The sequence below is a fragment of the Syngnathus scovelli genome, chromosome 5 (genome assembly GCF_024217435.2).
Source record: "Syngnathus scovelli strain Florida chromosome 5, RoL_Ssco_1.2, whole genome shotgun sequence".
Lineage (NCBI taxonomy): Eukaryota > Metazoa > Chordata > Actinopteri > Syngnathiformes > Syngnathidae > Syngnathus > Syngnathus scovelli.
Window position 1 is genome coordinate 892,790 of NC_090851.1, and position 13,932 is coordinate 906,721.

A 13,932-nucleotide genomic window follows, 5' to 3' on the forward strand; every position below is an offset into this window, starting at 1 on the left:
TGTCGGCAATCGCAAAAAGTAGGACCTTCTCAAAACTGCTGTGGAAATTATTTTCGATATATTCATAATTACTTTATGATTTACCAAATGACTGGCAACAACATTGATTTTCATGCACTTTTTTCTGCAACGTCAGTAGCCAGTAAAAGGTTTATCATGTTACTGCATTCTTTAAATGGGATTAAAGTAGCGCCCTCTGGTGGACAAAACGTGAGAACTAAGTGCTAGTCTTAATTATTATTTTTGCTAGTTTTTTTAAATACTTTTTGTTTTTCAGGTCAAAAGGGTGCGACATGTTTTTTTAAGAAATGTCACACTCAACAAAGGTAAAAACAAAACACTACTTTTTGCGTAGCTTGTAAGCTAATTAGCAATAACCACAGAAGGCTGGAGTAGAGGAACTTGAACTTTTTCCACAACGTTGCCGAAGTGACATCCACGATGGCTTGTGTGTAACCTCTTTTAATATTTGACGAGTTTACTTGCAGCGCCAGTGGCCGGTGGGCAGTTCATCCACCGCCATCCCGTTGGCGAGGTGAGGAGCAGCTGTCTCTGCCATGATTGCTGCCTCCTATTTTATTCCTACCTGCAGAATTACGGTAAGACAGCCGCTCGTTGATTTGCATTCACCGCAGACTGTTCATTCATCTTTCATGACGTCTGAAGCGCATCTGCAGGCCGCCGAGCGAGCGAGCGAGCGAGCGGGCGGGCGACACACTCGAGTGAACACAACAAGTCGCTCTGGACTGCTCGAAGCCCATTTTCAGCCATACATTATACATCACCTGTCAAAGGCGCCATTTTAAATGGCAGCTCAGAGCGGAAGCAGGAGGCAATAAGAGAGTTTTTTTTTCCTCCCCTTCTTAAGTGGGAAATCAAGTGTCCATTTTGACAGTCCACTAGGTGGCAGTGTTGCACTTGGGAAAACCCGCACCACAAACAGCATTAGGCCACAGAGCAGCAAGGATGCTGATCAATTTGCAGCATCACTCTCTCGCTCGCTCGCTCGCTCTCGCTCAGGCAATCAATCAATACGTGGACAGGAAGCAGAGCGAGGAGGCGGACTGCAGTGGACGCGAAGGAGGACAAGGACAAAGGGGAGAGAAAGGAAAAAGAGGACATGCTTTTTTTTCAATTTGCTTTTTTGACGTCATCCCAGGTTGGAGGAGGAGGAGGAGGAGGAGGGATTGGATCGAGAGAAGAGCGTCTCACAGAATCTTGGGAGCATCCTCACATGGCCACGACAGGATTGCACATCGTCGGGGGAGACGTCATGTTGGCGAGCTGCTGAGCGTTCCTCTTCTTTCTTTTTTTCCCATGACAACAGTTTAATTGGGAGCTGCTGTGTGCATGTGTGTGTGTGAGAGAGAAGATGAGCGTGCCCATGCTGAAGATCGGCGCCGTGCTGAGCACCATGGCCATGGTCACCAACTGGATGTCCCAGACGCTGCCCTCGCTGGTGGGACTCAACGGGACCGCCGTCGCCGTCTCCCCCGACGGCACGCACCAACGCGTCGTCAGCGTATGTATTTAATATTACACGCACTCGTCAGGTGATGTCACACATTCCAAAAGTTCATGAAATTTTCAACAAGACCAGCAGGTCCAAACATTAGGTACACCCGCTAATAATGTTGGAACACTGGAGACTTCATTTTTAATGGCAGAATAAAATTCTGATCATTGATAGATTGATTTAAAAAAAATGTAATGAATAATTAAAATAGTATTAATGCTTACTTCTTTACAATGCTTGTCCCTTAGTATTTGTTTAGTTCTATAATATAAAACTGGAGAAAAAAAATGTTTTTGAATGTAATTATCTGTTTCATGTTAATGAGTTTTAAAAATCTTAAAGATTTAAAGAAGCTCATATTGGCTGATTAAAACGCTCGATCGATTAATCTTCAGGGCTCCAATTTTGTTTGTTTTGGACCAGCCAAGGATTTTCTGTCAAGCCCGGTCGAAACCAGCGCTGACTTGCTATTCTTTCACTTCATTATTGAGATTATAACGAGAAGCATTTTGGCCAAACAACAAATGCCTACTGAATTTATCTCACCATTACCCCCACCTTAAAGGTGAACCCAAGGTAAAAATATTTGTTGTGCCCCGACGGTATATTGGATGATATTTTCGGAATAAGATGAATCCATCCAATTTCTTTTTCTTATTTTTTTTTTTTTTTTTTTTTTTTTTGCAATGTCTGGGCCCTTCCATCTTGTCCCAAACGTCAATGTAAAGTAGCGGAATGGATGTACTGAATTTCAAAACACACACACACACATCTGGCTCCCTGCGTACTACCCAGAGGTGATATTTTCTCTCTGGGAAGGCTAACTGGCCTCTGGGCCGTTTGTTACCGTAGCAACAACAAACCTCGGCAAAGCCCGCCAGTGTTGATGTCAACAACACAAGCAGGAGCAGGTTCGTGTGTGTGTGTGTTGTGATGTCAGAGGCTGAGCGAGGCTCCTCGCCGTTGCTAATTGTCATTTTGATAACGCCTTGCGTTCTTCCGTTAGGGTTACGAATCGGAAACCAACCAACGAGCCAATCGCTGCACTCTCTGTGGGCGTGTGTTCCTTCCAAAATTGTGACTTCTTCAGAGAAAATGGATTTCTTTGAAAGCGCCAGTTGGCCGACAAGAAGCGCCGTGGCCGCTTTCCCGCCAAATCTCCTGTTGGGAAACGCGGGGGAGCGCTTCCTTTCATTTAGCCCGAGATTCCTGCTTTTGTATCCGCCTTGGTACACAATAAGGCAAAAAGCCCACAGTAGTCTGATTTATGAAGTCGTAAAAAAAAGAAGATGGACGATTGCCGTTTCCAGTTGGCGTGTGTGTGTGTGTGTGTGTGTGTGCGTGCATGCGCAGGGTTTGTATCCGGGCTCGGAGGAGGCTTGGCAGGTTTACAGCACCGCGTCGGACCCGGATGGCCGGTGCGTGTGCGCCGTGGTCGCTCCTGCCCGGAACCTCTGCAAGCGAGACCATCGCAGTCGCCAACTCAGCCTGCTGACTCAACAGGTGTGTGCGTTTGGATGCAACATTGCACATAACAAAATCAACAATCAACTTTAGAATGTAGAAATTAAAAAAAAGCAGCATTTGGCCTAAATCACACACACGTGCACACTTCCTGCTCCAACACTTGCTCGGGAGGCCAGCGGGAAACACAAACAAACACGCACACACAAATGCAAATTGGCTGCATGCACAAGCCAACACCCTAAAATACACTCATTAAACATTAACACATAAACACACAAAAAATGCACAAGCATGCAAATAAACACGTAGATTGACACACACGCACGGAAATAAACACACTCGTGAAAATACACACAAACCACATGAACACAATCGCACACAAGTGATTCCTCACGTTGTGGTTCAGGTGCAGAACGTGAGTCAGTCCGTGGATGGGGTCCACCTGCGGACCTCCAGGGACCTGCGACACTTCCGCGAGTCTGAGCCGCTGCTGCGGGGCGTGGACGGACGTCTGCACTCGTACGCCAGCAGCCCCCGCACGCTCACTTCCAAGGGTCTGCAGGTACGCACACGTCGGGAGGGGGGGTGTGAAGTTGCGTGCGGAAGCCGACACTCGCATCGCTGCACTCGGTAGAAGATTGAGAGCACCCTGTGGCAGAAAGGAAAACAAGAGTCCAACGGGGAGGAATGGCAAATTGTATTATTGATGTTGCCAAAGCAGAGGAAGCGCTTGATTTTTTTTTTTTTTTTAGGACAGGAGGCATCATCACGTTTGTTTTTTCCTGTGCCCAAAAAGCCGAGTTGACAATGAAAGCGCTCCCTCCAAAGAAATGAAGGCAAACAAACGAAACCCCTGCCGAACAACTCGGCAGAGACCCTGCCCCCTCCCCAACATCTCCTCCCCGATCCGGGTGGCCTCGATTCAGCCTCACTTGGAAACTCCTCCGTGTAGTCATGAAAAATAAAGCAGGCTGATTACGCAACGGAGAGTCCTCAGGGATTAGCCCGTGTCGAGCAGATGGGACTTTTGGGGCGCCGCAATTTCTCGCTCGACGGCTCTTTCCCATCTCCCGGTAGGGGGGGGGGGGGGTTAAAAACAGGCCTCGTCTTCTGAGCCAGTCTGCTTGTTGTGTTGGTTCAGGAGCTGAAAGGTCAAGTGAGCCAGCTTCAGCCCCTCCTGTCCACGGCGGAGCAGTACCGCTCCGACCTGGAGACGCTGGCCGCCTTGCGAGGCCGCCTGCTCAACCTGTCGGCGCTGCTGACGGCCATCCAGGAGGAGGTGGGCGCGTACGACTATGAGGAGCTTCAGAGGAGAGTCCTGCTGCTGGAGACCAGACTGCACAGCTGTATGAACAAGCTCGGTAACACACTCGCCGATTCGCGGGCGGCGCAAGGTGGCAAAAATTTGCAAGAATTGGCGTGATTCATAAAAAATAATGTGGGCGGGCAGGTTGCGGTCGCTTGACAGCCGTCAACGGTCCCGTCACCGTGCGGGCGTCGGGATCCCGCTTCGGCTCCTGGATGACCGACGCCATGATTCCCAGCTCCGACAGCAGGGTGAGTCCCAAGTGAAGCAGGTGTTAAAAGACGGTCACGTGACCAGCGCTTTATCCAAATGTTTTTCTTCTGTCTCTGCCTGGTGTGCTTCATTATTTCAACAAGAGTTCGTCAAACTGAGGTCCCTGAAGGATGCGGAAACTATATAATTTATTCTATCTATTTATAATTCTTAATTATTATATATATATATGTATATATTTATATAAATCACTATAAATTGTGTAGTATAATTTTTTTCAAAGTGCCTAATGTTCTTTTTTGTGTTTTTTAGATAAAAATCATCTTTGTGTTGAACTATTGCACTTGTGCTTTAGGTGTGGTCCATGGACGGCTTCTACCGCGGCCGACGCGTGCTGGAGTATCGCACCATGGCCGACTTCAGCAAGGGCCAGAACTTCGTGCAGCACCTGCTGCCGCACGCCTGGGCCGGCACGGGCCACGTTGTATACAACGGCTCGCTCTACTACAACAAGCACCAGAGCAACATCCTGGTAGGCCGAAACCACAAATGCTTCAGGTGCCCCCCCCCCCAAATAATACTGCTCATTTGTTTGCGTTCATGTCGCAGGTGCAATACCACTTCCGCTCTCGCAGCGTGCTGCTACAGCGTAGCCTTAGCGGAGCCGGCTACAACAACACCTTCCCGTACAGCTGGGGCGGGTCCTCCGACATCGACCTCATGGCCGACGAGACGGGCCTGTGGGCCGTGTACACGTCCATACCCAACGCCGGCAACATCGTGGTACGTCCAAATGATCCGTTAGCCTCCTTGACGGAATTCTTACACCGTCTCCTCTCTGCTCAGGTGAGCCGATTGTGTCCCCGCTCCCTGGACGTTCTCCGAAGCTGGTCCACGGGCTTCCCGAAACGCAGCGCGGGCGAGGCCTTCATGATCTGCGGCGTCCTTTACGTCACCAACTCGCACCTGGCCGGGGCCAAGGTCCACTTTGCCTATAACACCAACACGTCCACCTACGAGTACACGGACGTGCCGTTCCACAACCTCTACTCGCACATCAGCATGATGGACTACAATCCTCGAGAGAGGGCGCTCTACACCTGGAACAACGGACACCAGGTGCTCTACAACGTCACGCTCTTTCACGTCATACGCACCGACGGCTAGACCACGTTAGACGGGTCTGGAGAGGACTCACGGACGCCGCGTCCAGTTTGCGCCGGATGTGTCGGGTTGGCATGTTTCTTTTCCTTCAATAAAAATCAAACAAACTCCATGCCTGGCTCATTAGAAGTAGCCAAATTTAGCTAGCCAACGAGCTAGCGGGTTGTAATTGTTACCGTTCATCGTAGGCGTTAATTTGTCATTGGAGTTATTTGCGAGGATTTTTTTACAATCTTAGAATAAGAGGAGTTCCTCATCACAACAATACAATTGCCAAATCGGTTTCTTGAATTGATTTCCCCCACCCGCGAAGCTTTTGTGTGTGTGTGTGCGTGCGTAGCCATATTGTATCTCAGTAGGACACGCAGGAAATGGGCGTTGGGTCAGGAAGAGCACCCGTTTCCCTGCCTGAACTTGTTCCGTCCACACACATGCGCACATGTATCCATCCGCACACACACACACACACACACACGTTTATTTTTGTGCGCACATGATTTAAAGCAGGGGTCACCCAGTCCGATCCTCAAGGGCGCCAACCCGGCCTGAGTTGGTGACTCCTAATTTAGAGCATGCGTGTGTGTTTCTTGTCTCCTCCTTTCTCATCCCTTCTTTCTCATCTTTTATTTATAGTCACCAATCCTTTCCTTTGCGCCTTCCATTCATGACTTCCACTTGTCTCCATTCCTTTTCTATCCTTCCTTCTTCTAACATGTAATTCTAGTCTGTCGTCCTTTCTTGCGTCTGCCTTTGTCCTTGTGGCCGTGTTGCGCTTGACGGGTAAGATCCTGAAGAACATAAGTAGGAGAGGATACAGGGTTGTGGGAAAGAAGGTAAGAAGATCGATCTGGTAATCATCAGTTGGGGGGGGGCATCTCAATCGGATGCTGAAGGGCAAGTAAGACTGGGATGGAGAGAGCGCGAGACACCTCGGTGGAAGAACAGCAACATTGCCCTCTAGCGGTTTGAAAACAGCATTACAACAAGATATGTTCCGGGGTTTATTTTTTCGGGACATCTGTCCTCTCACATTGCCAATCTTCCATCTGTTATTGACCTATCCATCTTTATTATCAATTTCCCGATCCATCCAACTTTGTTCATCTGTGCTCCCTCATACATTTTGGTTACAATGTCTGTCTCTCGTTCTCGTTCCCTTTTTTTTTTTTTTCCTTGTACTCTGTCTCTGTGTCCTACTTTCAGACACCGTGTTTTTCAAGAGTACCATCATTTATTAGCAGAGGTTTCCATGGTGACAAGCGTTGACCTCCCCCCCATCACAATGATGAAAAGGAGCAGGGAGTGATGGCTGGCTGCGTTCCCATGGCAACAAGGTCAAACAATTCCAAAGGGTACAAATGTGTACGTTTGATGGAAAATTGAATGTTTTTAATGTTCATATGGAAATAGGTGTGTTTCTGGAGTGCTTGCCTGTCTTGGACAAAGTTTCTGAGCAAAGCAACCACTTTTGTGTCAACGCCAAAAGGTAAGCAGAGCTGCACGATAGCAGCAGTGTTGTAAGGCCAGTTGAATTTGTTCCATAACCCCATTTGTCTCTCAAATCCTCTTTTTCCATTGAAATGAATGAAAATGAGCAAAATGTAACGTAAAGAATTAACTTGATTAATTCCTTGTGACTCCCGTCCCGTGGGAACGGATTAAGTTGGCCACTAGGGGGCAGTATGATGCCTTCATGCAGACACCAAGGAAGAAACGCTTTGCTACAAATGTGACTTTTCGCAGAGGATTAAAGTCGCATTACTTTGAGTAATATTTTGTCTGTCTCCATGCACCGTTCTGCTCAATATCCTTTTCATTGTGTTTTAGTTTTAAACTAGCAGACACAAAGTTGTGTGCTCGTCTGAAATCACTGCTTTGTTATGATTGTGTTTAAACCGACATTCCCTCCTAATAGAACCAGATGAACTTGTCAGATCAAAGGGTCAATTAAAAGTAAGCATTCTTATTTTTATTCTACCACCAGTTTTTGTATTGGCTCATATTAGAGTGTGCCTATTATGGCTAATTACTGATTCGGGAAATGTTTTTTTTTTTTTTTTTATGTTGCTATTATTATCTCGAGTCAAGTAGCTATTTTATTTGACTCCTTCATGCTTAGGTTAGTAAGTTGATTTGAGTTGGTAGCAATTGACGTTGTCTTTACGAAAATAAATGATAAACGTAAGGGTGGCGGGAAAAGAACCCTGTGGGACACCAAAAGAAAAAATGGAGTTGGAGCAAATGAGCACAGTTGGATTGGTGTGAATTTTAAAGATGCAAAGTTTTCACAATTTTGGAAAGATTTTGACATTTAAAAAAAAAAGTTACAAAATTCAGTTGAGTGTTTGGTTGTTGACTCCTTCATTCCTCCATTACAGTTTCTAAGCTTGTTTGTTCTTGATTTACTTTGCTTGCTCACCACCCGACGTTATCGGGTTCCTGCGGAGCTTGCTGATCAGCTGGCAGCTACCTTGGGTGTGTTGCGCAATACAGTCTGATTGACTTTTATTCAAATCGTCAAGTCATTTGTTAGTGTGTGTTGCTTGCTTAAGTCTGATTATCTTCATACACATTTCATGAAGATGTGGTCTTTCATTCCCATTTCATTTGTAACCTTTTATTTGCTTTTCTGGACTTGTGTAAACTGCTGCTACTACTTTAAGACTAACTTAGCTTGCTGTGCTCCTCCCATATTCTCTCTCTCTCTCTCTTGTTCTCTCTCTCTCTCTCTCTCTGTCAGGACGCAAACCAGTTTCAGGAGAAGCAAGGTTAAAAAAAAGTAGGCTTTATTTTGTGCAGGGAGAAGGCGTGGACTTCCTCCAGACCCTTCCAGGAGAATTCCAGCTTGAGAGACGTGCGAGAGGTGCAGACATGGACTGGGGCACCGATTTGTGGGTGAGTTTCACATCTTTGACGACAACTTGTGGCTTTTAGGCCCGCTTTGAGTCTTGGCTGTGTAATAATGTGTGTGTGCAAGCGTGTTTCGCAATCCCTCCCGCATACCTTCTGCTGTTCTCCCTTAAAGGTGTAACCTTCTTCACCTGGTTGTTTTTCACGCGTGACAGGAAGTCCGCTCGTCCGCTACCGGATGCGTCCACACTTTGTTGTTGTCGTTGTTGTGGTGTGTGTACGATGTGGGTTTTGTCCAGCGGACGAACACCTCTTGCTTATATGTCCCAGATCAATTCTATTGATTATTACACGACTTCACCAGTTGGTCGTTTTTAGTACGATGACGTTTGGTTCTTGGGTCAGTGTTAATTAACTCATCTTTAGTTTGTTTGTTGTTATTGCCGTCATTGTTTGATTGGTTGGTTAGCTCTCGTGGTTAGTTTCATCCGCGCGTCACTTACTTAGAGAGTTTCATTCTAAATACGTTAGTTGATCAAGTTGTGGAGATAAGTAGATAAAAGATCAACAAAGTGCTAAGAACGGAACCCTGTGGAACGCCAGAAATGACGACGTTGCAGTGATAAACACAATATTGTCATTATGTTGCGTTTTGGGGGGGGCTTATTTCATACAGAATGAAAAAAATCAGTCAGTCACTTTTTAGTTTTGATCACTTGCGTTCTGGTTCTCGTTCTGGCCGGCTGAGATTTGGATCACGTGTCGTCGACGGGCGCGAGGGAGGGCGGGACGAGTCGGACTGGTTCGGGCCTCGGCGCAGATCCCGGCGTCGGCGTGACGACTTCAGGGCGTTATCAGTTGGAGCCATCTGGTTGGGGTTCAGCTGACTCGCTCACCCCTCGACCCGCTTTCCTCTCCATTGCCCCCCCCTCCCCTCCCCTTCCTGCCCTTTGCAAGCGCTCCCTCCCTCCCTCCCTCCCTTCCTCCCCCTTCCCCAATTGGCCTTGACATCACTTAGGTGGAGTCTTTGTCTTACTCACTGTGCAGAAATTCCAACTCGGCTACGTCATCGTGTCTGTCCCGCGATGGCCGTCACGCTCACTCAAGCAACACAACAAACTTGCGCAACTCACGCACGCGACAAATATGCACATGTAACACACAAGCAACACAAAACGCAAACACGTCTGATGCGTGTGACGTCAGGACCAGAACGACGTGATCGACAAGCATACTCAGTCGGGCTTGGACCTGGTGGAGCGCTACATCAAGTTTGTTAAGGAGCGCACGGAGATCGAGCAGAGCTACGCCAAGCAGCTCAGGTGCGCGCCGCTCGCCTTGTGTGTCTGCGTGTGCATGTGTGTCGTTGTGTAACGCCGAGTGCGCCGTGTGTCGCAGGAATCTGTCCAAGAAGTATGCCAAGAGAGGAAGCAAAGATGAGCAGGACTGCAGGTCACAACACAACTACGTGGATTTGTGTATTCATCTTGTGTGCTATGTGTGTCAAGTTGCTGGTTGTGTGTTTTTGTTCTGTTGTGAGTGAGTGTCGTGTGCTTGGAGTTCCAGATTGTGTGATGTTGTGTGTTTTTCTTGTGGTCAAGTTGTTGTGTTGTTGCCGTATGTTGCTATTGTGCGCTTTTGTCCCGCTCAGATTCAGCAACCACGCGGCCTTGCAAGAGATCTTGAACGAGATGAACGACTACGCGGGCCAGCGGGAGCTGATCGCCGAGAACATGATGACCAACATCTGCGTGGAGCTCACCAAGTTCCTGCAGGACCTCAAGCAAGACCGCAAAGCGGTGACGAGCCGCCGCCGCCGCACGCCGCCCCGCACGCCGAGCCACGGTTGTCCCTGAACGCATCAGCGTGTGTTTCCTCCACAGCACCTTTCTGACGCCAAGAAAGCCCAACAGAACCTGGAGAGCAGCTTCAAGCTGCTGGAAAGTGTACGTCACCTCGCGTTGCATCTTCACCTTGTGTGTTTGATGCCACTTTTGTCAGGTGCTGCGTTTGTGTGCTCGCGGCAACTTTGCGTCTTCATGTCGAGCCGCGTGTTGCGTGTGTCCCGCTTATGATGACATCATCGATGACGTGTGCGCGTGTGTGCGTAGACAAAGAAGCGCTTCGCCAAGGAATGGGGAGAAGCTGATAAAGCCACGCAACAGGTCGAGAAAATTGAGAGTGACCCCAACGCCATCAAGATAGACGTAGACAAAGTAAACTCTCTCACACACACATACACACATACACAGACACACACACACACGCGCGCTGACATGGTTGTCCTTTTCGTCCCTGGAAGGCCAGGCAGCACGCACACGCCCGCACGCACACGGCGGAGGAATGCCGCAGCGACTACGCGGCGCAGCTGCAGAAGTTCAACCAGGAGCAGAAATACTTTTACTACTCGGAGATCCCGCAGATATTCAATGTGAGATTATCAGCAGCGGCTTGGAGAGCCGCCTCCATCTTGGGGGGGGCAGCCATTTTGCCACCTGCTGTCCACTGAAAATGACATCACAGCTCACTGATTTTCTGAAGCTGAGCTGTGATTGGTTGTGACCTCAGACCTGGCAACTGTGATGTCATCCATCCATCCATTTAATTTTCATTGGCAAAATGGCCGCCCCCTGAGATAAAAAAAAAAATGCTCCACAAATACAATAGAACAGAAAATTTGGGGGTTGACTTTAATGACATTGTTGGGACACATCACGCACCAGCTGACAATGTGTGTGTGGGGGTGTGTGTGTGTGTAGAAGCTACAGGACCTCGATGAGCGCCGGATTCGCCGTCTGGCGGAAGGATACAGCCAGTTCTCAGACTTGGAGAAGAAGGTGCAGCCCATCATCTCCAAATGTCTCGACGGAATCTCGGCGGCCGGAGCAAAAGTGGACGAAAAGCAGGCTAGTCGCACACACGCACACAATGGTTTTGTGTGTTGACGCTCAGTTGTTTGATTGTCGAACATGTACACAACGTGTTTGTCAGGACTCGCTTCTGTTGGTGGAGCAGCACAAGTCGGGCTTCGAGCGCCCCGGCGACTTGGACTTTGAGGACTACACGCAGGGAATCAAAGCGGCCGGCTCCGACTCCAGCCTCAACCTGCCTAAAGTTCGCGGCAAACTTTGGCCCTTCAGCAGGAAGCACAAGGTCAACACACACACACACACAGTCACACGGTAAAGAATGCTGCCGAGTGAGCGCGGTCGTAAACGAGAGCGCGCATTCCTCGGCCGGCCCCCCGGGGAGGGGCCCGTCTAATTCCCGCACTGACTTGTTTCCTCCACACGCACGCATGCTAGCACGCCAGCAGCACTTTTGCAGTTGTTTACGTGTTGTGTTGTGTTGTTGCATCTGATGAATGATTCTCTGTCACCGTCCAGACGTCGTCGCATGCCGAGAAGCACCTGGTAACTCGTTGTGTTTGGGTCGTCCGGTGCTGGAAGCCGCTCTTTCCCTTTTCCTTTCTTCTCAATGACAACCTTTGATTCTGTGATGTCACAACGGCACGGCCGCGATGTTGGGGGACGCCTGCGTTTAAAAAAAAAAAACAAGCTGTTCCTAATACTTTGGCCAGCTCCTTGGGACAAATTATTAGGAACATCTCTTGGGAGAGAGTTTGGTACCACAAGACCAAAAAAAGAGAAAATAAATGAAGTTGATTTGAGATGTTGTATTTTGTTTGTGCAGGCGTACCTAATCGAGTGGCCGGGGATCTTTCTTAACATATGTTGCTTTTAAAATATTCACCTCATGAGATCATAAAGAAATGATAAAATAATGACAAATAATAAAGGTAAAAATGAAGCAAATTTGAAAACAATTGTTGCAGATTTGTGACCTCGCAGAAGGAAAAAAAAAAATGATTGTGGCTTTTGTATGGAATCCTGCTGGTGGTCAGCATCCATCTTGCGTGCTTGACATGGATAATCATTCTGCCGTGCGTGTGTGTGTGTGCGTGTAGCCGCCGCCGGCAGAGGACTTCTCTCACCTTCCTCCCGAGCAAAGAAAGAAGATGCTGCAGGCCAAGATCGATGACGTGTCCAAAAAACTTCACATGACGCTGGAGACCAGGTGAGAGCATTTCTTTCAACATTTCGTTCAAATAATTTCTTCACGTGGTATTAAAATTTTTTATCAAAATGGGGGGCAAAAAATCATTCTATTTTGTTGGGGAAAATAAATTAATTATCCAGCGAGGCCCTGGAGAAGATGAAAGGCGTGTACGAGCAGAACCCCGACATGGGCAACCCGACCATTCTGGAGCCGCAGATCTCCGAGACGGCGCAGAACATCGGATACCTGCGCGGCGAGCTCGCCAAATACGAAGTACAAGCTGTGCGACTCCAAATTCGCCTTCCTGCCAAGAGCCTCCTCCTATTTTTTTTTTTTTTTGCAGACTTGGTTGTCGGAGGCAGTGGGAGGAGACGAATGCGTCAGTGCCATCAACAACAACCACCACCTCACGGAAAAACCGTAAGCATCAAACTTGAAATACTTTGGGATGATGGATTTGATTTGATTTTGACTTGTTTTCTTTACAAAGACGGAAACATTTGTGCTATTATTATAATAAACATGATTTTGTTTTTTAGGCCTCTCAAGCATTTTTGTTTTCATTTTCTTTTCCATTCATCTGCGTCAGTGAGCAGTCGTCGTTTGGGTCCGCAAATTGCTAACGTGTCCGTTCGCAGGGCGGAGCCGTCTGAAAACCAATACAACATTTACACCGAGTTTGACGATGACTTTGAAGATTGTGGCCGGTGCACGGCTTTGTACACCTTTGAAGGTTGGCCATTTTTCATTTGGTTTATTATTGGAAAAACCATCAAACGCTTACGTTGGTGCAATTTAAGGTGAAATGATTTTTTTTTTTTAATTGTTTTTATTTCCACGCAGGCAACAGCGAGGGCACCATCTCGGTGACAGACGGCGAGCTTCTGACCATCATGGAGGAGGACAAAGGCGACGGGTGGATGCGGGTCGTCCGAGCCAACGGGGAGGAGGGCTTCATCCCGGCCTCCTATGTCAAGCTCGTGTCCTAACGTCACAGCTCATCCTCCCACACACACACACACACACACACACACACACACACACACACACATACACATTTTTAATTTTGATTTGGTCGCTGTAGCCACGCTTCTCTGCTGCTTGTCTTTCCTGATTGGATACTATTTTTATACTATTTAAAAGATTTTAAGACAGACATAGGCCCTCAGCAGCGCGCCCCACTGACCTATTTGACCCTGATTTTTATTATTATTATTATTATTCCAAGAGCCTGTGCAAGGTTGGCGCCGCCTTTCGGGCCTGACTCACACTGGATACCGCGCTAAAATGTTACAAAGTACATATTGTAAGCAGAATGAACATTAAATATGAACGACAAAGCCAGTTGTTGAACTTG

At 47.8% G+C, this 13,932-nt stretch overlaps 2 protein-coding genes across 4 annotated transcripts; both read left to right on the forward strand.

Annotated features, from left to right (window-relative positions):
* Window positions 1-131: 131 nt before the first annotated feature.
* Window positions 132-5,778, forward strand: LOC125968714 (noelin-2). Of its 2 annotated transcripts, XM_049720057.2 has the most exons (8): window positions 132-1,522; window positions 2,870-3,019; window positions 3,390-3,545; window positions 4,125-4,344; window positions 4,434-4,540; window positions 4,858-5,034; window positions 5,112-5,285; window positions 5,349-5,778. In XM_049720057.2, the coding sequence occupies exons 1-8, from the start codon at window positions 1,373-1,375 to the stop codon at window positions 5,667-5,669; spliced, it is 1,455 nt and encodes a 484-aa protein (XP_049576014.1). In that variant the 5' UTR covers window positions 132-1,372; the 3' UTR covers window positions 5,670-5,778. The 2 variants fall into 2 exon arrangements, with proteins under 2 accessions (XP_049576014.1, XP_049576013.1); XM_049720056.2 differs by lacking the exon at window positions 132-1,522 and having other exon boundaries at window positions 1,530-3,019.
* A 1,620-nt stretch (window positions 5,779-7,398) lies between these two features.
* On the forward strand, window positions 7,399-13,919 carry LOC125968716 (cdc42-interacting protein 4 homolog). Of its 2 annotated transcripts, XM_049720061.2 has the most exons (16): window positions 7,399-7,619; window positions 8,407-8,561; window positions 9,723-9,838; window positions 9,915-9,968; window positions 10,168-10,315; window positions 10,400-10,462; window positions 10,628-10,732; window positions 10,819-10,947; window positions 11,276-11,422; window positions 11,508-11,669; window positions 11,903-11,929; window positions 12,484-12,593; window positions 12,716-12,848; window positions 12,919-12,995; window positions 13,214-13,308; window positions 13,419-13,919. In XM_049720061.2, the coding sequence occupies exons 2-16, from the start codon at window positions 8,538-8,540 to the stop codon at window positions 13,562-13,564; spliced, it is 1,536 nt and encodes a 511-aa protein (XP_049576018.1). In that variant the 5' UTR covers window positions 7,399-7,619; window positions 8,407-8,537; the 3' UTR covers window positions 13,565-13,919. The 2 variants fall into 2 exon arrangements, with proteins under 2 accessions (XP_049576018.1, XP_049576019.1); XM_049720062.2 differs by lacking the exon at window positions 11,903-11,929.
* The last annotated feature ends 13 nt before the right edge of the window (window positions 13,920-13,932 follow it).